The sequence below is a fragment of the Pongo pygmaeus genome, chromosome 23 (genome assembly GCF_028885625.2).
Source record: "Pongo pygmaeus isolate AG05252 chromosome 23, NHGRI_mPonPyg2-v2.0_pri, whole genome shotgun sequence".
In the NCBI taxonomy this organism is placed as follows: domain Eukaryota; kingdom Metazoa; phylum Chordata; class Mammalia; order Primates; family Hominidae; genus Pongo; species Pongo pygmaeus.
Window position 1 is genome coordinate 36,176,976 of NC_085931.1, and position 24,468 is coordinate 36,201,443.

Sequence of the window (24,468 nt, forward strand, 5' to 3'; positions counted from 1 at the left end):
AAATAAGACCAGTCAGCTCTCTAGCTAGCTTTTTTCCTTTCAAGTTGTTAGCAAAATAAACTCTGGAAAGCCTAAACTTTAATGCACCCATCTCAGCAATATCTCCTCTAATGATGGGAAGGCATAAAAAAGAAGAAAAGGGAACATTATGAATTTTGTGGGAACACTGGAGTTTTGTCTATTATCACAAGCAGCGTGAGCCCCAAGTCATTTAAATCCTCTGGGGGTGGGAAACATAATTATTTGCAAGGGAGCATTATTAGCTAAGTACAAATGGGTTGCTATTTGTTTTCTCTGTTCTTTGTGATGATTACAGGCTGGGGATGGTGTTTAGTAACAGGATCCAGCAGGTCAGTTATGACAACTTCATCACTGTCATTAACCCCTTTTGTTTGCAGTGAACACAAAAGCTGCTCAGTATCAAGAGAGTCAAGAGAAAGAGAAAGAAGAGGGGGTGGAGAAAGTGAAACAACCAAAGAGACAGCCAGGGAACAGAAGTTCATACACTATCAGCACCAGAAAAAAATACCCCTGGGTAATTGAGTCAGCTGACTCAAATGGTGTAGGGGCCTCAGTTAGAGGACCAAATTTTGGACTCCTTGTTCTTTCTGCCAAAACAGTAATTGCTCGTATTTATAAATACAAATTTTTTTTGCCATTTTGGTTCCTAGAAATGCCCTAGGGAGATGTTATTTTTGGTAAGGGGTCTTCCTGCTTCAAGTGTAATGACTGTGAACAACTAGTTTCAGTATCTTCTCTAGCATGCCAGGGTAAAATGAAGCAAAATAAATAGAGGAAGTACTATGACCTTTATTGAGGATCTACCAGGTGCCAGGCAAGATGCATTTTTCTTTTCTTTCTTTTTTTTTGTGAGACAGGGTCTCACTCTGTCACCCAGGCTGGGGTACAGTGGTGCGATCTTGACTCACTGCAGCTTCCACTTACTGGGTTCAAGTGATTCTTGTGCCTCAGCCTGCCAAGTAGCTGGGATTACAGGCGTGCACCACCATGCCTGGCTAATTTTTGTATTTTCAATAGAGACAGGGTTTTGCCATGTTGGCCAGGCTGGTCTTGAGCTCCTGGCCTGAAGCTATCCTCCTGCCTCGGCCTCCCAAAGTGCTGGGATTACAGGTGTGAGCCGCCGCACCCGACAAGGAGAATTTTTATGTGCTTTTTCTCCTCTGTCTTCTCAACAACCCTGGAGTAAAAGGCCTCATTTCCACTTTTCCTATGAGAACAACAAAGTAGAAAGGGTAAAAGATTGCCTCGAAGATCACCCAGCACAGAGCAGGAATTTGATTTAGGTGTGTCTTGTTCCAAACTTACTACACCGTGCTGCTGGGGCAAAAAAGGAGCAAAAAGAAAAACCCAAAAGGTTCTTAACTGAAGTTAAAGACGACCAAGAAAATGTAGGCAGATGTCAGGTCCGATCATGCGGATGCTCAAATGATAAACAGACACATTGAGAGAAATTGCATTAATTAAATCATAAAAACATGTTCTGCTTTTCTGGGGAATTTACTCCTCCATGTGGGGTGACCCTTGACAAGACATTCTGTCTTCCTGTTTTTTTTTTTTTTTTTTTTTTTGGGGGACAGAGTCTCACTCTGTCACCCAGGCTGAGTGCAGTGGTGCAATCTCAGCTCACTGCAAGCTCCGCCTCCCAGGTTCAGGCCATTCTGCTGTCTCAGCCTCCGGAGTAGCTGGAACTACAGGTGCCTGCCACCACACCCAGCTATTTTTTTTTCTATTTTTGTAGAGACAGGGTTTCACTGTGTTAGCCAGGATGGTCTTGATCTCCTGACCTCGTGATTTGCCCGCCTCAGCCTCCCAACTGTCTTCCTGTTTTTAAGGGGGAAAAAAAAAGTGGGTAGAAGATGAAAGTTTGATATTTGGCTCATGCATAGCTTTGTCTCATTCATATATTTTGTGCTTGCCTGTCATTTCAGCTTTCTGCTGCCAGACCAATCTCCTTCGACTGCCATTCCTACTTCTGACACTCCTCTTGTCCTTTTCAGGACAACTTTATGCCTATTGTGCCTTGGATCTTGAGAAACACATGGTAAAACTGGCCAGTGGTGATGGCAGGCATAGCAGGGAATCAGATTGAGGGGGCTTGCGGGGTGGGAGAGAAAACAAAAGAGGGAAACAGGATACTTGATGATGGAATCAGGCTGCTTCTGCTATGACATTACATGAAATAATCCGAAATTTGACCTTAACTGTATTTGGTCGGTCCCGTTAACCCTGTAAGTTATGGACAGAACATTTACTCAAATTGTAGCAAAGTCTAGGCTCATGGGAACACGTGACCAATTCAGGTGAATGAAAAGGACTTTAAAACATTAATTTCCAGCTTAGGTCTTCCTAAGACTGCCTGCGTGTTCCTTAACACCACTCCAGTCTGAGTGTCACATGGATCCTCAATGTGGATTTGTGTGCACACTAGAAAGATAAGAAGCAACTGAAAACCCCAGGCAGCGGGGTGGAGTGATGACGAAAGACACTGATACCGATCGGGAAGCTGGAAATTGCCCCCCAGCTTCAGTGTTTGGACTGTATCTCTCTTTTCCACTTCCCTAAATCACCCTCATGGTGCAAGTGTGCTCGCAGCAGATGCTCCCTAATTGTCTCTTGTATTTGTAGCAAGATGAGCAGCAGACAAAACTTCTCAGACACCGAGTTAAAGAAGGAAGGGGTTTATTCAGGCGGGGGCATCGGCAAGACTCCCGTCTCAAGAGCCGAGCTCCCCGAGTGAGCAATTCCTGTCCCTTCAACTCTAAGTGGGTGCGCGTGAGAGGGTCGTGATCGATTGAGCAAGCTGGGGGTGCGTGACTGGGGGCTGCATGCACCAGTAAGTAGATAGGAACAAAACAGGATAGGGATTTTCACAGTGCTTTTCTATACAATGTCTAATCTCTAGATGACATAACCGATTAGGTCAGCGGTCCATCTTTATCAGGCCCAGGGTGTGGCGCCGGGCTGTCGGCTTGTGGATTTCATTTCTGCTTTTTAGTTTTTACTTTTTCTTTCTTTGGTTGCAGAAACTAGGTATAAGACAATATGAGAGGTGGTCTCCTCCCTTATATTGACAGTAAAACTCCAAGGGCAGGAATACTGTATCTCCTTCTGTTTCTCAACACCATTTCAACACCCAAACTAAAACCTCTCACCTGAGTGTAAGGGAGTGGTGACCTTCTTAAGCCGGGAGCTCTTCCATCAGGGGGCTTCCTAAGGGCATCTCTGTTCCTAGCAGGGGAGCCATCACCCCACTTTGCTCTGCTTAGCCTGAGACACGCAATTTTCTCCAGCTTTTACTCTTCGGTGAATTCTCAAGGCGGAGTTGGGGGGATGTTCAGGGACAGGAGCGAGGTTGGGGGCCCCGCCCTCTGGGCGCTGTTCAGGGTAGCTCTGACCAGAGCAGGAGTTTCATCACCACATGCAGGGACAGGTGGGACACATGCATTTCCGGGGCCATCCTAGACCTCCTGGAGGATGCTGATTGACACTGTCCAGTTTGAGAACTACCGTGTCCCGGGAGCAGAGGCCTCCCCATTGCCCTTGGGTAGTGGGCATCGGGCACAGGGCTTCTCTGGATGAGCAGGGCCGGCATGAGAGCACATGGAACTAGGGACTGGAGGTCGGGGCAGCGAAGGAGGAGAAGGAGGAGGCAGAGGCCGAGGGGGAGGGAGGGGAGGAAGAGGAGGAGGAGTCCTTTGTGGCCACCCCGAGGGGAGAGACTTGGTTGGGAGGCGCCCACCGAGCTGGGCCGCTAGGACTCTGCACCCAGGTGCGCCAACCCTTGGGCGCGCGCTCCCCGTAGACTCTCGCTGAAGGAGCGGTGGGCGGCGCGCGGCGACCCTGGCGGGCTACAGCTTACACCGCTTTCAGGGCGCTGCTGGGGCGCGCAGAGCGGGGCTGCCCCGGGGTGGCTCCCCCAGGTTGGGGCGCGGCGGGCGGCGGCGGCGGGCGCGCGTCCCATCCGGGTCTCGAGTAACCGCCACCACCGCTGCCAAAGCTCGCCAACATGGCGGACCTGGAGGCGGTGGTGGCCGATGCCAGTTACCTGATGGCCACGGAGAAGAGCAAGGCGACCCCGGCCACCCACGCCTGCAAGAGGACCGTCCTGCCCGAACCCAGGTACCACCTGCCCCCTGAGGCCGCCAGCGACCCCCTGCGTCCGGGAGAATCGGGCGCTGAGCCGTCGCTGTCCCCGAGCGGGTGACACAGCGGAGCGGGCGATGCGGGGCCGGCCTCCTTGTTCCAGTCTCCGAAATGGGGCATCGGAGGGCTGGTGGGGGGGCACTCCTGGAGAGAGCGCTCCAAAGTGCCTGGCGGGCGCCCTGCGCCGCAGCTAGCGCCCCAGCGAGGGGTTGGTTATGACTTGGCTGGACCAGCTCCATCCCTGTCGCCCCCTCCCCCCAGCCCTGTCCTCTCCTGTCCCATCCCCGTGGTTCTACCTGTTGCATTGGTGTGGTCCCTGTGGGCTGTCACTCGTTTGCGCTCCATCCTGGTCGCTCCTTCTTCCCGGGCTCTGTGGTTCCCCTTTCCAACTCCATCCTCTGAGCTCCCTCTGGGCCGCTTACCTGGGGACTGCAGGCTTGTTGCTTACTGTCCGAGGTAGTTAAACTGCTGTTTTCAGTGCTTGCTCTTCTTGAAGTCCCTAAGTCTAGTCATCTTCTTCGTCTCCTCTTCTATTTTGTGCTCAGGCAGGATTTTGACCCAGTCAGTATTCTTTTTAGTGCCAAGTGTGTCACCTGAGCTGCTTTCCTCAACTTGCAGATCTACTGGTAGCATTTTATTAAAAAATTGAAATGGGATTCATTTAAAAAGGCACTCGAATGGGTGATTCCAGACAGGAATTTGTTGTTAAATTATCAAAGGAGGGCCCGATTGAATTGGCGAGGGGCTCGGTGAGGTCCATACCAAGTTGCAATTTTCTCTCAAATGATTTATTATTAAGGAACTAGTAAAATTTTTTGCTAGTTCATGTCATTAGCACTTCCCCAGAAAAAATAGTTCGTCAGGTTAATAGTGAGTTTTAAATAGTGTATCAAAGCTTCCGCGATGGATTTTTTTTTTTTCCTCTAGCTCATTTCCTAATTAACACCATCATGAGTTGTATGGCTAATGCGATTCCTTGATGCTAAATAGCTCTTTGAATTGATGCTCAAAAGAGGCATTTTCTTTATGGTGAATTTGAAACCATGCAATTCTATAAAATATTGGAATCTAAACCAAAGTTATTGTCCATTTGAAATCATCAGTCCTTCAAGCGTTAGGCGCCCAAAATTGCTTAAATGTTACCTAATGCTAAGTGATCATAATGTGATTTTTTTACAAGTCCATCTATGAGCCCTATGATACAGAAAATACCAGTCCTCTTGTTATTTGTTGTGAAAAAGCTAAATTGTGCAAATGAAGACATGCTTGCTAGATATTTTGGGCTTGCTTTTTCTCCTTAGCCCATGCATCTTGTTGGTTTTGCAGGATGTGCTACTCTTTGATAGACAATGCCAAGTAGTGAAAATGAGGGAAAAGTGCAAACCTTTCTTCAATGTCATGAGTTTAACACCCCTATTCCAGAGTGTAGCATATCAGAAGCTAATTGAAAAGAATCAATGCTGCTTCAAATTTCTGGCAAATGGGAAACTTACTTAGAGAACAATAACTCCTATATGAAACCTAAATTTCACTGAATAAAACTGTACATTTCTATAAATTTGGTAGAAAAAGGCTTAATTCCTTTTTCTCTTGCCTTTCCTAGTGTCCCTCCACCACCCAAAGTCAGGCAGTCCTAAATATGTAGGGTTTCTAGATATAAAATTGATAAATCTCAACTCATGGGCAGTTTTTTTTGGGGGGGGGTAGTATATAATATTACTAAAGTTAGGAAGTTCTGTTCAGTTTTTATTTTTTTTTCTTGGTGGTTCCTTTTTTAGTGTCCCTCTTAAGAACGTACTTATGTGCTTGGGATGTTCACTTCCTTGTATGAATGCCTTTGTTTTTCAGTGGTATTCTTTGGTAATGCTTTCTTTTAAGGCAGAGTAAGTGACGGCCAGCATATTTCTCATGACATTTGAAAATTGAGAAATACCAACCAGAGAGTAATTTTAGGAAACAGCCCTTCAGTAATTGTTATTCTGTTGCTCTTTTTAAAATAGACTCTGGAATTGGGCCATCGGAACCTCCTCCTGAGATTCTAATTTGTTTCCTTTTTTCTTTTTTTTTTTTTTTTTTGAGACAGAGTCTAGCTCTATCGCCCAGGCTGGAGTGCAGTGGCACAATCTTGGCTGACTGCAACCTCTGCCTCCCAGGTTCACGCGATTCTCCTGCCTCAGCCTCCTGAGTAGCTGGGACCACAGGCGCCTGCCACCACGCCCGGCTGATTTTTTTTGTATTTTTAGTAGAGACGGGGTTTCACCATGTTGGTCAGGCTGGTCTCGGACTCCTGAGCTCATGATCCACCCGCTTTGGCCTCCCAAAGTGAAGGGGTTACAGGCCTTAGCCACCGTGCCCCGGCCTGTTTTCTAGTAATCTTAGTGGCTTTGGCTTTAGTTTTATGATGTAGCCATTTACATAGTAACAGTCACTCCTTGTGCTGTGTTAGGATTCTGTTACATTGAGATTATCAGGTAAAACATCTTGCAAAATTTTCTCTACCACGGGATGGCAGTTAGTAGCCTACCTGTTTGATTTGGAGGTTGGGGGTTGAGGAATTTCTAGATCCTGTAAGAAAATTAATTGCGTGTTAAAATGTCTCAGCCTAATGACTTAAATGGCTGGTATGACTTCACGCTGTTGGTAAAAGGGATTCGGGTCAAGTGTTTTTTGACAAGAGTTTCTATTTCAGCTTCATTATAGAGCAAGCCATGTGACCACCAGTTTTTGGTATTCTTGAAAGAGATGTTCAGATTTGTATTTTTAGTATCTGAATGAGAAGCATACATTTTAATTTGCCTTTGGTCTATCACTAGTGATTTTTTTATTTCCAGCTAATTATTTGAAGTCACTATTCTTTGTGCTTCCTTATTTCAGTTACTTTGCCTTTTCCACAGTTTTAAACAGAAGAGCATCAGAACGAAATATCTAGCTGATTTAAATGAAACAATGGGTTTGCAGTTTCCTTTCTATTACAGGAGAGTCTCAGAAAATGGAACATTCTGTCTAGGGGAGATTTTGCTTCTCTGAGATGGCAAGAGGCAAACATTTTGTTATGTTGACACATTATTCAATTAACCAATGATTGCAAATCCTGGAAAAGCTGACTGTCCAAATGGTATAGCTGCTTTAGTTTACTGAAATGTTGTTGAGCTAATGTAGCCGATAACGGGGCCTACTGGGAGTAGTAAACTGTGGCCCACCGACTCCCTTGCAGGCGCAGTTGAAACAGGAGCATTTACATGTGCAGGCCAGTTGTTTTACATCACGTTGGAAAAGAAATACTTTTTTTTTTTTTTTGAGACGGAGTCTTGCTCTGTCACTCCGGCTGGAGTGCAGTGGCCTGATCTGGGCTCACTGCAAGCTCCGCCTCCCAGGTTGATGCCATTCTTCTGCCTCAGCCTCCCGAGTAGCTGGGACTACAGGTGCCGCCACCATGCCTGGCTAATTTTTTGTTGTATTTTTTTTTAGTAGAGACGGGGTTTCACCGTGTTAGCCAGGATGGTCTCCATCTCCTGACCTTGTGATCCGCCTGCCTCGGCCTCCCAGTGCTGGGATTACAGGAGTGAGCCACCGTGCCCAGCCAAGAAATACTTTTATTTAAGTAAGGTCTAATTCATAAGCAAAGGCCCACAGAGGGTCAACATCTTAAGCCCTGAAGTGATTCAGACGACTTTTACTGTAGGCTGTATTACTCTGTTACTTTTTTTTTTTTAAAAAAACGGAATGAAATTCAGATGATTTGAAATCACACATAGTTGAAAGAGGTTGAGTAATGTGAACTTCATCTCTCCCCTGGAGTCTCATTTCTATTTACTGGACATTGCGAATGTTGGATCACCTATTGCCAAGCTTGTCCTTTCAAAGTATTCATACAATATGATAGGAAGGTCTGAAACAACATTTTAAAGATTCTTTATAATTTTCTAGGAGCACTGACAGTCCTTAAAGGACATTTATGACACCGTTTATGACATTAATTCAGTACATAGTTGTAGAGCCATTTCTATGAGCCAGGCATGGGGTACTATGACAAACCCAGCCACAGCCCCTTCCTTCATGGAGCTTATAGACTAGTGTGAAATATACAGAGTTGAGCCAAGAAGTGTGTTTGCTTTAAAGTGTAATTGCTTGAAGATTTTATTTAACCACGAACAAATAGCGTATGGATAACTTTTATTATTCTATATGCATAGAATGTAGAATAATAACAAAGAATGAATATAGAATATAGGATAATGCATAGAACACATGATGTTTAGTGTTTTACAATAATTTGTTAGTGAGTACCTTTGAAGAACTATGTAAACATAGTCTCCATAGTGATATGGTAGTTTGCATCTTTCTGTTTGTGTAGCCACCACAAGTGGCCTAGTTTTCTTCTTTAGTGGACATGGAATTTATTTAGTAATTTTCTAGCTTCAATCAGTAAGTGATTGGCGGATAACTTGAAATATTCTGCTCCATTTAGGCTGTAGAGTTTTCTGTGTCTTCATTCTCCTGTGCTCATAGCCTAATTTTGAACTGAAAAGTCCATGTTGAAAGCACAAATAGCCTTTAGAAAGAAAGTATTCCTTATTATTGATAGGAGTAGTTCTATGTGTAAGAAATAGTAGTGTTCTTGCTTCTTTCCATTATGGTACAAATTCAAAACGTAAATTGTAATTTGTCATTTATTTTGTGTTTATTACAGTAGATGGTCATTTATTTCATGTTTATTACAGTAGATGGTCATTTATTTAGAGTTTAAGAAAACTCCACTAAGATTTGTAGATAGTGTTTTATAGTTTTATATACATTAACTCTTTTTAGTTTTTACAGTTATGCTTGATAATAGGTAGAAATTTTAAAAAGAAAAATATTACTCCAGATACATCCATGTGGAGACATTGAGAGGTATATTTTATCTATTTGAGGACAGCTGGTTTTCTCCTTAGATGCTAGTGTCTTGACTGTGGTGCAGGGAGTGGCTTTCAGCCTTCCAGACTCAGAAACTAGATTTTATTATATCACTGTATTAAGCATCTGTCTCTTATTGTGAAACTCACATAATCAGCCAAGTCTGCCTGACTAAATTATTCTCTTCCTATAGGCCTCTGGTTCTTATTTTAAGATTAAAGACCCTTTTGAGAATCCTACTGAGAGCCTCCGCCTCCCAAAAGTGCGCTAACTCACTTACACAGATTTATCTGAAAAGCTACACTATAACTAGAATGTCCAGTTTGCTGCATTGCATTAAACACTGGCTCCCACAGGAGCCTACATGCCCAGCGTCTGTGTGGCTGGAGCTCTCTGTCTTGTGGGTCGCCCTTGCGGGAAGCAAAACGACCATCAGAAGGTGGTGTAGTGAGCACAGACCCACAGTCGGATGAGTCAGATGGTTATTTGGGACCAAGTCACCCCTTGTAGGAGTGGCTTACGCTGGATGTCCAGTACTTGAAATCCCTGACTACGGTGGCTTTGGGACAAGTCATCTTTCCGTATTTTCATGTTTCCCGTTGTAATTGGTGGGCACACCTCCACTGGATTTGAGACTATAGTTCATGAAACCACTGCCAAAGCTGCCTAGACCAGAAACTTTTGGCATTTCTTGGCCCTTTGTGTTATGTATTGACTTAGTTTTTATTCTCAGAGAGCAAGCTTTTTTCTTTATTTAGAGATTCTTGGAAATGGCTCCGAAATACTCATTGTCTTATTTTAGAAGAAGGAAATTCGGGTTCAGGAACAAGCTAATTGCTCAAGGTCGCATTGATAACAAATGGTGCAGCTGAGTTTCAAACCCAGGTTTTCTGATTCCAAATTCAGCATATTTTCAGAAAAGCCTTCAGACTGTCTCTTTCTTGGTGAATCTTATTTTATGAGGAGGGGGCTCATGGATTTGAGTAGAGGAGCACTGTCCATTTCAGACATTAGTAACACAATTTGAAAATGCATTGTATTCAGTCAGTAAAGATTATCAGCTGCAGGGGTCTGAGGAAGTGCTCCAGTAGCATGATTTCACTGGCCACATTAACTTAATAATAAATACATTAATAATTCCCTAGAAGAAAAGATGTCGTAGATTGCATGTTAAGTAATAAGATTGCTATTAATAATGATGGCAAAGTTATAACTGGAGAAAAGCTACATGTCATGGGTTCTCAATATTTTCTTACCCAAAAATCTTTTTGTGATTTTAGGTGCATTCTTAATTAAAATTCACCTCCATCCCTGCCAGTGGGTAAATGAGTATCCTTGACTTGAATACGTTTGTCAGTTACTCTCGATACACAAAGGTTTTTGTTTTGTTTTGTTTTTTTTGAGACAGTCTCACTCTCTTGCCCAGGCTCGAGTGCAGTGGTGTGATCTTGCTTGGCTCAGTGTAACCTCCGCCTCCCAGGTTCAAGTGATTCTCCTGCGTAGCTGGGACTACAGATGTGCTCCACCACGCCTGGCTAATATTTTTCTGCTTTTTGTAGAGACAGGGTTTTGCCACATTACCCAGGCTGGTCTCGAACCCCTGGCCTCAAGTGATTCAACTGCCTCAGCCTCCCAAAGTGTTGGGATTACAGGCATGAGCCACCGTGCCTGGCCCGTAGTAAAGGATTTTTAATGTTAAACTTGGCACTCATTAGCAGTTCATTCTAAATTGTGATGGAAAATTAATGGAGCAGGTTGCATATCTAACCCCTACCCAGAAAGGTTGTCGAGTTCAGCTTGGGACAGAGTTGTATTTGTCAGGAACACATTAGTAAATCCACTTACGGATTTTGCCTTCTTCAGCTAGTAATGCACGTGGAGCTTTTCCTCGTCAGCAGTATATAGATCTGTTCAGTGTTTGGAATTGCTGCATGAGATGTCAGAACTCTGATCTACTTAACCCTGTGCTCATAAGCCCAAGAGCAATTGCAGTGAATGTTCTTACAGAGGTGCCTTTGGGTCTATGTGTGAGCGTTTCTCTAAGACAGACACCTAGAAATAAGTAAGATATGGGCATAGTCTCCTCTACATAGAGCTGCAAAGAAATTCTAATTTTATTCAAAAGCTTTGCTGTTAAGACTAATATTATTTTTAGTTTGAAGTTATTTCATATAAACAATTATTTCATATATATAGTCGGGTAAAACAAAAAAGAACAATGTTATTGTTGGTTAGAACCAAGAATTAAATGTAAATGAAGAGACACATGAGTACAAGATAAGAGTTAAATAAAAATTCTGTAAGATCAATTTTGAATTGGAAAGTTATTTGAAATTCATGATTTTTTAAAAAATATGTGCACTTATCATCCCCAGTCTTTAAAAAAATCAAAGAAACAATTGCATTTCCATCACGTAGGCACCCCATACACCTGCGCCTGACTCCAGGTGTGGGCGAGATGAGCCTGGATCCTCTGTTATCTGTTGTATCAGAAAACAAAGGAGCCATCCAAGAAATGTGGTGGGCACCATCCCTAACTAACTCTGAGGCCAGAAGAAGGGGTTCCCATTGGCTAAAAGTGAGACACCCTGAACATCAAAAGAATATGACTGATACAAACCCCCTGTGGTGGGCAGAATGATGCCCCCCTGAAATATCCACATCTTAATCCCCAGAACCTATGAACATATTATGTTATATGACAAGGGGGCGTTAGGGGTGTAGGTGGCATCACAGCAGCTAAGGTGCTGAGTTTAAGATAAAGAGATTATCCTGGATTATCTAGGTGGGCCCTAGTGTTACCCTGAGGGAGGCAGAGAGTTAGTGTCAGAGCGATGCAACATGAGAATGAGTCAACCAGCCACTCCTGGCCTTTTGTGGAAGGAGGAAGGGGCCATGGACCGAGGAATGTGGGCAGCCTGCAGAATCTGGAAAAGGCAAGGAAATGGCCTGTCCCTTACAGCCTCCATGTGAGACCGCAGCCCTACTGACACTCTGACTGACCTTAGCCCAGGGCGGCCCATTTCAGACCTCTGACCTGCAGATCTGCAAAAGAGTCAATTTCTGCTTGATTTAAGCCACCAAGTTTGTGGTTACGCAGGAGAATTGCTTGAACCTGGGAAGCGGAGGTTGCAGTGAGCCAAGAAGGCACCACTGCACTCCAGCCTGGGTGACTGAGTGAGACTCCATCTCAAAAAAAAGTTTTTTTTGAAAATAAAAAAAGGCCGGGCACAGTGACTTACGCCCGTAATCCCAGCACTTTGGGAGGCCGAGGCGGGTGGATCATGAGGTCAGGAATTCGAGACCATCATGGCCAACATGGTGAAACCACGTCTCTACTAAAAATATAAAAATTAGCTGGGCGTGGTGTTGCACGCCTGTAGTCCCAGCTACTTTGAGGCTGAGGCAGGACCATCCCTGGAACCTGGGAGGCAGAGGTTGCAGTGAGCTGAGATCGCACCACTGCACTCCAGCCTGGAGACAGAGCAAGACTCGGTCTCAAAAAAAAAAAAAAAAAAAGAAGAAAAAGAAAAAATCTCGCTGGGCATGGTGGCTCATGCCGGTAATCCCAGCACTTTAGGATGACCAGGAGCTCGAGACCAGGCTGGGCAACATGGTGACACCCCATTTCTACAAAAAAATACCAAAAGAAAATTAGCTGGGCATGGCAGCACATGCCTGTGGTCCCGGCTACTCAGGAGGCTGAGGTGTGAGGGTTGCTTGAGCCCAGGAGACCAAGGCTGCAGTGAGCTGTGATGGCGCCACGTCACTCCAGTCTGGGTGTCAGAGCAAGACCCTGTCTCAACAAATAAATTTAAAAAATCTTATATTTACCTCACAAAACCAATCACCAATTACTAGACCAGCTTCTAAGGTAGAAACACTCTGGTCTGAGCCCCTGGCAGGGAGCTCGCACCCAGTAAGCCCCAGCTCAACACCATATTCTTGTACCAAAGAGAGTTTGAGATTAAAATCCAGAAAAGCAACATTCAAGCTTTTTGTGGTTTTGGAGTCTCAGAGGGTGGTTTTATTGTTTCTTAATCATATTGAGCCTTCTTTTAGCTTTAAAAGGAATGTAGCCGGGTGCGGTGGCTCATGCCTCTAATCCCAGCACTTTGGGAGGCCAAGGCAGGTGGATCACCTGAGGTCAGGAGTTCGAGACCAGCCTGGCCAACATGGTGAAATCCTGTCTCTACTAAAAATAGAAAATTAGCCGGGTGTGGTGGCGCATGCCTGTAATCCTGGCTACTCTAGAGGCTCACATAGGAGAATCGCCTAGAACCTGGGAGGCAGAGGTTGCAGTGAGCCGAGATCATGCCAGCCTGTGCGACAGAGCGAGACTCTGTCTCAAAGGAAAAAAAAAGGAATGTCTAGATGCAGTAGCAAAGTATGCAGAAGCCATTTCAGTGTGGGAGGTGAGGCGACTGAGTCCAGGGACTCCAGGTTTCTGGCTGAGGGTTTCAGACCGCCCATGGTCATTGTGATGAGATGAAGATGGAGAATGAGCTGGGCTGGGGGAAGGTGGTCATCTCCTCTGGAAGTGATTAGTTTGAGACTCCTGTTGGGTAGCCTACTGGGCATGGTCAGTAGGCAGTTGAGGGGCTGAGAGGGTTTGGAGCTGGGATAGGCTCCAGCCTCACCGTGTGGGCAATAGTGGGGGACAGAGTGTGAAGATGACCAAGAAAGAGGTCTGGGTGGGGGTCTGGGGAGTCAGCAGCCAGGCATGGGCCGTGGAGAAACAGATGCCAGGGGAAGAGGAAAGGGGAGTCAGACCCCAAGGGGAAAAGAGTCACTGAAAAGAGGGGCCAGCCCCATGTCACATCCAGCGGAGACACCAGGTACAGAAGGACCTTGGACATGACCATGAAGAGGGTCTTGTTGGCCATGACCTGGGAGAGATGAGGGTGAGAGCCTGGGGGACCACACCATGTCCCCAGCACACGAAACAGTGCCTGGTAGACAGGATGAATTTATGGATGGACGGACAGGTAGGTGGGACGAATGGACAGATGATAGATGGATGCAAAGACAGATGAATAGATGGACAGATGCACAGATGGACAGATGGATGGGTGGACAGATGGAATGAATGATCAGAAAAGGCTTCATGAACAAAGTGAGACTGAGCTGCATCTCCATGGGTAGATATAAAAGCAGAAGACTCTCCTCTTGAGTCAGGAATGACCCAGTGTCCTTGTCCAGGGAGGAAGTCAGCCTGGCTTGACTGGGGATACTTGTGGCAGATTTCAGACACCCTTAAAATGAGGCCAAGTGAGGTTGGGCCAGTCTGAGCCAGCTGAGGACTCCTCAGCCACACCGCACAGCTGCCTGAGGGGATGTGTCATTCATGAAGTTGCTGGGACCTACTGGGCCCAGCGTTGCCGGGACCTACTGGGCCCAGCGTTGCCATCAGCACCAACAGCTTCAGAGAGGGGGATACATGCTGGGGTGACTCCAAGGCTGTGGGGGCACCTGCCTCAGAGAAGGGACAAGCACAGAGACACTACTGGGGTACACTACTGGGACACTGGCCACCCCCCTGCCCTGTGCCTGGATCAGAGCCTACACACTGCAGCCCTGTGCCCCTCACTCCCAGCAGGTTCCTGCTCCAGCACGGCTCCTGGACTGGCCCCAGGTGCTGGCCCCGGGGGTTTCAATCCAAGCATACTTCACTGAAGCATGTGTTTGGCAGCGGGACCCTGCTCACCGTTTTAGGTACGTGGCTCTCACAACTTTCCCCAGCCTGTCCCGCCCTCCCTGTCTCTGGAAAAATCTGTTTTCTCTCTTTGGGGCTTCTTCCCCTCTGCCCTCCAATCCTTAAGCACGGAACCCTTCCTTTCTCCATGGGGTCTGGGGGAAGCGGGCTGGTCTTAGGGTAACCAGCAGGAAGGGCCCCTACAGTGGGAGCAGCTGCCTTCAGGTTCCAACAGCGGGACACAGCCTGGTCCCGGGGCCTGGGCTGGGATTGGGTGGGGTCAGGGCTCCTCCCCTCTCCTGGGGCACATGTCTGAGTGAGGGACAGAGGCCGGTTCTGATGAGGGGCCCTGCAGTGGCCTTAGAGATAGTCCCTGGGACTCCAGGGTCTAGACTGAGGGCTGGATGCCCATCCAGCCTGGGAGGGCCACACAGGGGCCTGGGGACACAGGGGTCACCCCAGGGGGAGACCAATGGAGGGCACAGAGAAGGCTCTGGGTCTAGGCTGCAGCTCTGTGGCCTGTGTGGGGTCATGAGGGCATGGGGACACAGAGGGATGGGTGAGACTGGGTGACATCCCAGAGCCCAGCCCTCCCAGATCAGTTACCAGAAAGGAGAGGGTCTCTTAGGGCAGAGATATGTGTCCCTGGAGCCCCATCACCTGTGGGGCCCGGTGTCTCTCTGTTCACGGGTTGACCTCCGGCCTTCATTTGCGGTAGGGCACCTTAGACTTAGGAGGTGACTAGCAGGGAGTAAACGGGGGTGCAGAGAACTCCACGGCCACCAGGTGAAGTCCAGGGGCATCAGAGGCTCTGGAGTGAGCATGGGGGCTGCGGTACCCCGAAGTCTGGGGGAGCAGCCCCAAGAACCCAGCCGATGTGAAGGGTCCTGTGGTCGGGCTGGTGGAGATGGGGTGACGGCAGAGCCCCCAGGGTGTGTCTGGGTGGAGCCTATGCTTCACCAGGAGAGCTGAGTGGGCCAGGCTGGGGCACAACCTGGGCCCCAGGGGACAGGAAGCTCCAGGCCATGCCAGGCTTGGGCCTCCCCGCCCCCTGCCAGGTCAGTTTTGTGTGCTGTAGGGGGGATCCTTAGATTCCAAACTCGGACTCCGTAAACCAGGAAGGAGGGAGCACAGCCTGCCGTGGGTACACACAGGGAAACTGAGGCTGCAGAGGAAAGTGCTGGGCCAGGACACCTGGGAAAGGTGACTTGGGAAGGGCTCCTAGGAAGGCACAGGGCTGTCTGCTCTCCAGAGGGCTCCAGTGGAAAGAGGGGAATGAGGAGGGAAGGAGAGGCCCTGGGTGGACCAGACGGCCACACCATGAACCCTCCCAGAGACTTTAGACAGAGAGAGGTGCTCCTCAACACCCCACACTCCCTCTGCCATCTCTCACCCCCTCCTCTCTCCACACAGGTCAGCCCAAGGCCGCCCCCTCAGTCACTCTGTTCCCGCTGTCCTCTGAGGAGCCCCAAGCCAACAAGGCCACACTGGTGTGTCTCATGAATGACTTCTATCCGGGAAGCTTGACGGTGACCTGGAAGGCAGATGGTAACCCCGTCACCCAGGGCGTGGAGATGACCACGTCCTCCAAACAGAGCAACAGCAAGTACGTGGCCAGCAGCTACCTGAGCCTGACGCTGAGAAGTGGAGGTCCCGCAGAAGCTACAGCTGCCAGGTCACGCATGAAGGGAGCACCGTGGAGAAGACAGTGGCCCCTGCAGAACGTTCATAGGTTCCCAGCCCCCACCCACCCACAGGGACCTGGAGTTGCAGGATCCCAGGGTAGGGGTCTGTCTCTGCATCCCAAGCCATCCAGCCCTTCTGCCTGTACCCAGTAAACCCTCAAATATCCTTTGCCAACCAGGAATCCTGCTCCCTCTCTTCATTCCTTATCTCTCATATAATGTGATGCTTCTGGGTTCTCAGTGTGGTGCTGGGGGAATCCTGGCACCAGTAGGAAAGTAGCCTGGAGGAGAGGATCACAGTTTCCCAGGGGTGTCCCCCGGGGAAATAGGCCAGGATAGGAGGAGTCGGCTCACTGGACACCAGTCCCTCCATTCTCTCCCTCCTCCCCTTCCTTCTTGCAGCTCAACCCCCGACTCCCTGCCTGCTTTCTGGAGGGAGCTATATCTGGCTGAGCCTCCAGATACACCCTCTGTCCCTATCTTGGTCTGGACCCTCTACCCACCCACGGCCTCTCTTTCCTCAGCCTGGAAATCCTACTCCGGGCCTGGAGTCCCTCTGCTTCTGGCCCTGGACCCTGGAATGCCCTCCTTCCTCTCTGCCCAACTCCCCACCCCTGAGGGCTGGACTGTCCAGGCCACTCCAACACCATCAAATCCATGAGCTCTTACATTTTGGGCCCACCTTGATTTTTCACCTGACAGCAGGTTCAGAGGTGTGAGAAAAATAGGAGGAAGCCAGGAAGGAAACACATGAAAGGCCTGCAAGAGGCTCAGGACACTTGCAAAAGATAGGCTCTGAGCTCCCCAGGAACCTGTGCAAGAAGGGTAATAGGTGCTCCATCATTTCTTTCTTTTTTCTTTTTTAGGTGGAGTCTTGCTCTGTCGCCCAGGCTGGAGTGCAATGGCGCGATCTCAGCTCAACATAACCTCTGCTTCCCAGGTTCAACCGATTCTCCGGCCCCAGCTTCCTGAGTAGCTGGGATTACAGGTATGTGCCACAATGCCTGGCTAATTTTTGTATTTTTATTGGAGATAGGGTTTCACCATGTTGTTCAGGCTGGTGTGCTCCATCATTTCTAAGAGATTAAAGAAGTCTTTGCTCGAGGGAAGTTGGTTTTCTCAATGCTGAGGCCAGGTATCTCCTCATAATTAAAAGTGGGGATGTGTTTTACCCAAGACCTCACTATTGATGGGATTTGGGCTCCGACATGTGCACAGGTGACTGCCTGGCAGCCCTAGGACATGGAGAGTTTCTCAGATGCTTGGTACAGAGCATCACTGGAGGAAGCATCATTTTTGGGAAACTCTTCTCCATTGGATCCTGAGCCTCAGGTGGAAAACCAGGTCCTGTGTTGGGCATTTCTCTGTGAGGCTCCCTGGGTCTGGGGCTCCAGCTTCTCTCTGAGAAGAAAGTGTTGGGGGGAGAGAACATGGCCCAGCCACACTCAGCCCCTCCTGCATGGTTCCTGCTGAGCAGGGTGTTAGAGGGGTGGGGGCACCAGCAGTGGTCAGGCCTGTGTTTCTGTGGGTGGGGTCAGGGAGGGACCCTCGGGGCATCCTAGGGAGTCTCTCCCATGGCTGCTGTGTGACTTGCCTGTGGCTGCTGTCACAAGTGACCCCTAATTTACAGGCTTAAAACATCACACATTGATTCTCTCCCTGGTCTGGAGGTCAGACGTCCAAAATGAATCGTAGAGTGCTAAAATCAGGGTGCCAGCTGGGCCAGGCTCCTTCTGAGGGCTCTGGGGAGAATCCGTTTCCAGGATTTTTCCAGCTTCTAGAGGACGCCCTGGGCTCCTGGCCCCTTCCTCCAACTTCAAAGCCAGGGCTTAGCATCTTCAAATCTCTCTCCCACTCTTTCTCTCTCTCTCTCTCCCCACGACCTTCTCTCACCCTCCCTCCTTCTCTCCCTTTCTTTCCCTCTACCCCAACACCTGCTCTCACTTTGACCCTCCTGCCTCCTTCTTTCCCTTATAAAGACCCCACCTTGGCCAGGCACGGTGGCTCATGCCTGTAATCCCAGCACTTTGGGAGGCCAACGTGGGTGGATCACAAGGTCAGGAGATCGAGACCATCCTGGCTAACACGGTGAAACTCTGTCTCTACTAAAAATACGAAAAATACAAAATACAAAATACAAAAATACAAAAAATCAGCCAGGCATGGTGGCAGGCGCCTGTAGTCCCAGCTACTCAGGAGGCTGAGGCAGGAGAATGGCATCAACCCAGGAAGCAGATCTTGCAGTGAGCCAAAATCGCGCCACTGCACTCCAGCCTGGGTGACAGAGCAAGACTCTGTCTTAAAAAAAAAAAAAAAAAAAAAAAAAAGACCCCACCTTGGACCCACTCAGATAACCCAGGATCATCTTCCACCTCAGGCCCCTTAACATCATGACATCTGTAAAGTCCCTGTGGTCACACAACACAGTACATGGACATGTCCCGGGACTGGGACACAGCCATCCCTGGGCCCTAAGTCAGCCAACAACAGATCCTTTGCCTCTTTCCTTTCTCTTTCTCTGGGTATAAGAAGGGAATGCAGAGAGGTTGGTCAATGAATACACACTTACAGTTAGGTGCAAGGAATGTGTTCTAATGTTGGATAGCAGAGTAGGGTGACTATAGTTTGCAATAATGTATTGTATATTTCAAAATAGCCACGAGAGAACTTGAAATATACTCAACACATAGAAATCATAAATACTCAAGCCATACCCCAAATATCCTGACTTGATGATGACATGCTGGATGCATGGAACCAAAGAGCACATGTAACTCAGACATGTCCAGTATAGGCTGGGTGTGGTGGCTCACACTTGTAATCCCAGCACTTTAGGAGGCCGAGGTGGGCGGATCATGAGGTCAGGAGATCGAGACCATCCTGGCTAACATGGTGAAACCCCGTCTCTACTAAAAATAGAAAAAAATTAGCTGAGCATGGTGGCGGGCACCTGTAGTCCCAGCTACTCAGGAGGCTGAGGCAGGAGAATGGCGTGAACCCGAGAGGCAGAGCTTGCAGTGAGCCAAGATTGCACCACTGCACTGCAGCCTGGGTGACAGAGGGAGACTCTGCCTCAAAAAAAAAAAAAAAAAAAGAAATGTCCAATATCATGCATTAGTATAGTCTTTTCCATTAGTAAGAAAGGCAAAAAAAGTAGTTAAGCATAAACTAGCCATTTGACCTAGCAATTCCAGCCCTAGAAATTTATCTAGAAGAGAGGAAAGCTTCTGTTCCAAAAAGACATGTACATAAATGTTCTCAGCAGCCTCATTCACTATAGGCAACAACTGGAAACAACCCAAGTGTCCGTCAGCTAGAGAATGGATAGACCCATGTGGTCTGTGCATACAGTGGAGTACTGCTCAGTTACATAAAGAAAAGAAACTATGGATACAGGCCACAGGAGGGATGAACTTCAAAACATTACAGTAAGTGAAAGAAGTAAAACTCCACGAGGGAACTTGGTGGGTACGGACGTGTGTTTGAACTGGCAGAATTTTACTCTGTTCATTGGGGTATTAGGTATTGAGTCCCTATTGACCAGGTACAGTGCTAGGTGCGGCCATTACAGAAATCAGAAGCAGACACCAGCTCCATTGTGATGAGACTCACCTGATCAGCCATTTCTGATGAACACTCAGGTACCCTGACTCTCACTGCTCACATCTGCAGGCTTTACTTAATGCCACTTAAATCTCCCTATTCCCCAAGTCTCCTTTCTTTTTTCTTTTTCTTTTTAGACAGAGTCTTGCTCTGTCACCCAGGCTGCAACCTCCATCTCCTGAGTTCAACCAATTCTCCTGCCTCAGCCTCCCGAATAGCTAGGATTACAGGTGCCCACCTCCACGCCCGGCTAATTTTGTATTTTTAGTAGAGACAGAGTTTCGCCATGTTGGCCAGGCTGGTCTTGAACTCCTCCTGACTTCAGGTGATCCGCCCGCCTAGGCCTCCCAAAGTGTTGGGATTACAGTTGTGAGCCACCATGCCTGGCCCCCAAGTCTCCTTTCTTTCCAACTCCCCTTATTAGGCACAGCTTTTTAAAGCAATCCCTGCCATACCCATGGCTTCAATTGTTTTGTATATGCTCTGATGACAATAAAATTTAAATGTTTTTATATAATAACTTTATTTTACATGACACCTCATTCACTAGAATCATAAATTCAAAGTTGCTCTAAGAAAGTAATAACTAAAAACTTGTCATATTCTTAGTATGTAATTTTTTCTTAGTATGTAAATTTTAGGAAATTTCCTAAATGGTTTGACTTAGTGTATGTGTTATTTTTTAAAACATGAGTTGTGATGTCACAGAATGGACTTAGCCTACAGAAGTTTCTATCCAACTTTCAACTAGAGAGCTCCATTTCAATCTGATACTTAAGAGTCCAAAACTAGCCTTTTTTTTTTTTTTTTTTTTTTTACATGGATTCTCACTCTGTCACCCAGGCTAGAGTGGACTGGCACCATCTTGGCTCACTGCAAGCTCCGGCTCCCAGGTTCAAGGTATTCTCCTGCCTCAGCCTCCCAAGTAGCTGGGATTACAGGCACCTGACATCGCACCCAGCTAATTTTTGTATTTTTGTATTTTTAATAGAGACGGGGTTTCACCATGTTGGACAGGCTGGTCTCAAACTCCTGACCTCAAATGATCCACCCACCTTGGCCTCCCAATATAATGTCTCTTAATTGGTCCCACTGCTTCCATGAGTCCTCTATTGTGCAGAGAGACCTCACTGCAAACACATCTGATAGAGACTCCTCACCTCTGTGTGGTTCCGTGACTCTCATGTTTCCAGAATAAAATTTAAACTCTACTTAAACTCTACTGCTGGACAGTGAATGAGCCTTTGTATTACAGTTTCATTCACTGCCCAGCAGCATAATCTTAGACAACTGAACTCTCTAAGCCTTTGTTCACTCATCTGCCTGAACTCACTGAGTGTTGGGACTATTTCAGGCCCATGCAGTGCCTCATCCTTAGAAGGGATTTAATGTTGAATGAAGAGGGGAATTTAAAAATCCACATAAAAAACGTTGGGGTTTTTTTTTTTGTTTTTGTTTTTTTTTTTGAGATGGAGTCTTGCTCTGTTGCCCAGGCTGGAGTGCAGTGGTGCGATCTCAGCACTGCAACCTCTGCCTCCTGGCTTCAAGTGATTCTTCTGCCTCAGCCACCTGAGTAGCTGGGATTACAGGCATGTGCCACCATGCCCAGCTAATTTTGTATTTTTAGTAGAGTTGGGGTTTTGCCAATTTGCCCCAGCTGGTCTCAAACTCCTGACCTCAGGTGATCCACCTGCCTAGGCCTCCCAAAGTGCTAGGATTACAGCTGTGAGCCACCATGCCCAGCCATTTTTCTTAAAATATACTAGTCTACAATGTCACTTCCCCTCCATGCTTGACTTCTACCTTTACTTTCTGATAATCACAATCATTTTTTGGGGATCAAGATTCCTCAGGACTAAATTTTGGCCCCACCTTGAGCAGTTGTGGGACCTTGGGGAAGTTACTTGACCTTGTTATCTAGACTTATTCTGTAAAATCGGTAAAATGGGACTGTTTCTGAGGGTTAAATTAGTATGCCACAGTTGTAACAGTGTCAGGCACATAATGCTTGCCAGATTTTGACTATTCATCTTTATCCAATGAGGACAGTGGTTCCCCACTGTGGTGTTCTCAATTTTGTATAAGAAAATAATGCTTTATGCATTATTAGCAAAAGAAATATCTGAGGCTGGGCGTGGTGGCTCACACCTGTAATCCCAGCACTTTGGGAGGCTGAGTCGGTTGGATCACCTGAGGTCAGGAGTTCAAGACCAGCCTGACCAACATGGTGAAACCCTCATCTCTACTAATAATACAAAAATTAGCCAGATGCAGTGGTGCGTGCCTGTAGTCCCAGCTACTTGGGAGGCTGAGGCTGGAGAATCGCTTGAACCTGGGAGGTGGAGGTTGCAGTGAGCTGAGATCATGCCACTGCACTCCAGCCTGGTCACCAGCTGAGATCATGCCACTGCACTCCAGCCTGGTCACCAGAGTGACACTCCATCTCAAAAAATAAATAAGTAAATAAAAGAAATATCTGAGTACCCCTGGCATGGAAAGAAGAAACAGAGGGAGAAAAGGGAATTGGTAGGTCCTAGCATTACAGAGCTGGGAAGGATGTGTTCAGTCCCTATTTTATAGATGAGGAGGAAAGTGTGATGTGTCCCAGGGTTTCATTGAGGATACACAGCCATAACTCTCTATTGAGAGTGGGACCAGGGCCCTGGGGGTAGCTATGGTCAAGTTGCAGACAAGAACTAACATTTGTAAGACAGGAGAGAAGCATTTAGTTAGAAAAGCAGTAAAAAATTTGTGTATAACTACATTTGGTGAGCAAATGAAAGCTGTCAGACTCAGACAAACAGAAATGCTGGTGGAACTGACTTTAGTAACTGGGGTTTTCTTTATTTTGTTCTTTTTTTTTTTTTGAGACAGAGTTTCACACTTGTCACCCAGGCTGGAGTGCAATGGCATGATCTTGGCTCACTGTGCAACCTCCGCCTCCTGGATTCAAGTGATTCTTCTGCCTCAGCCTCCCGAGTAGCTGGGATTACAGGTGCCCACCACCACACCGAGCTAATGTTTTGTATTTTTAGTAGACATGGGGTTTCACCATGTTGGCCAGGCTGGTGTCGAACTCCTGACCTCGAGTTATCTACCCCACCTCAGCCTCCCAAGGTGGTAGTATTACAGGCGTGAGCCACTGCGCCCGGCCATACCAGGGTTTTCTATTGAGATTCTTGCCAAGGGTGACTTCCAATAACATGCCCTCCTGCACTTTGCTCAGGACTGGAAAGCTCAGACAGCGCAGGGTGAATAAAAGCCTGAGTAGTGCAGTCCCCACGGAGGGGTGGGGGGACCACAGGCTGGGCAGCAGCAGGGACGGGCATTGTGAGGCATTGGGGGGGCGCTGTGGGGCTGGACATTGTGAGTCACTAGCCTGACCTGGCTGTTTCCTGGTAACCAGGTGATAAAGGAAGCTTTGTGGGTTATAGGCATCAGCCAGGCCAGCAGCCCTCAGTCGGTAGCTGGCAGTGGAGGGAGAAGGAGCTCCGACTGTGCTCTTAGAGCAGTTTTTGTGCCTCTCGGCGCTTGTCGTGCGTTTCTTTTTGAAGTAAAACAGCAGGTCCCTGACCTCATAGACCATCCAGTTTGGGAGGTGGCGGCAGACTACGGGCTGAGGCCCCAGATCTGCCTGGGGTCAGGCTGCTTCTAAAAGTGCAGGGCTACCCTCAGTAGTGTGGCTGCTAGGGCAGCACAGTTACAATTTCATCGAAGGCTCAGGCAGGAGTGGAGAGGAGTGTAGGTGCCCCATGTGGAATATACTGACCTGTTGTGTGTGCCACAAAGTCAGCTCCAACTGTGGCTGGCACAGGGGGAAGGCGGCATCCAGTTATGAATCTGATATTTATGAGGCTGTGGCTGCTGCAACATCAGAATCCAGTACTGTAGAGCCTGGCAAGCTGGATGTGGGAGCCACGGAGGGCCAAGATCTGCAGCACATCAGCAACCAAAAGATGCCCACAGGTAAAAAAGGCATGGGTGCCGTTTACTCTCTGGCACACCTCTAGCCACCCTCACCCCCTTCCCATACCCTCATCCCCAGAGACATCCTCAGCTTCCAGCTCCCTCCTGCCCATAGCCAGCTTTCCCAGGTCTGGGCATGGGGGTCAAAGGCTGGCTCTGCCTCTTGCCTTAGACATTGAGGTTTTTTTGATCTAGTCTCTCCCTTTTCTCAATGAAAATTCAAATACCCCAATTTTGGAGTCCCCATCCCATTCTCTAGCCTCACCTATCTGGCCAGTTTGTTACCTAAATGAAGGAACCAGCTAAGGGTCAGATTGTTTCTTTTCTCCCACCCCTTAAGGTAGCTAATAATTGGGACAATTCAGGCCCAAATATTTGGATTTTTTTTTTTATTTTTGAGACGGAGTCTCACTCTGTTGCCCAGGCTGGAGGGCAGAGGCACGATCTCAGCTCACTGCC

At 47.6% G+C, this 24,468-nt stretch overlaps 1 protein-coding gene and 1 pseudogene across 11 annotated transcripts in view; both read left to right on the forward strand.

Moving 5' to 3' along the window:
* Nucleotides 1–2,691: 2,691 nt before the first annotated feature.
* LOC129022785 (immunoglobulin lambda constant 6-like) lies at nucleotides 2,692–17,248 on the forward strand (annotated as a pseudogene).
* Nucleotides 17,249–17,337: 89 nt separating this feature from the next.
* Nucleotides 17,338–24,468, forward strand: part of LOC129022783 (aspartate-rich protein 1-like) — a 36,911-nt gene continuing 29,780 nt past the window's right edge. For 4 of the 11 annotated variants that reach the window (XM_063662921.1, XM_054469010.2, XM_063662923.1 and 1 more), the window contains exon 1: nucleotides 23,502–24,009. In XM_063662921.1, coding sequence (XP_063518991.1) covers nucleotides 23,796–24,009 — 214 coding nt within the window. In that variant the 5' untranslated portion in view covers nucleotides 23,502–23,795. Of the gene's footprint in view, nucleotides 17,429–19,728; nucleotides 19,869–19,984; nucleotides 20,082–20,892; nucleotides 20,944–22,917; nucleotides 23,039–23,438; nucleotides 24,010–24,468 lie in introns of those variants that run through there. The other 7 variants (XM_063662922.1, XM_054469012.2, XM_054469011.2 and 4 more) reach the window with 5 other exon arrangements.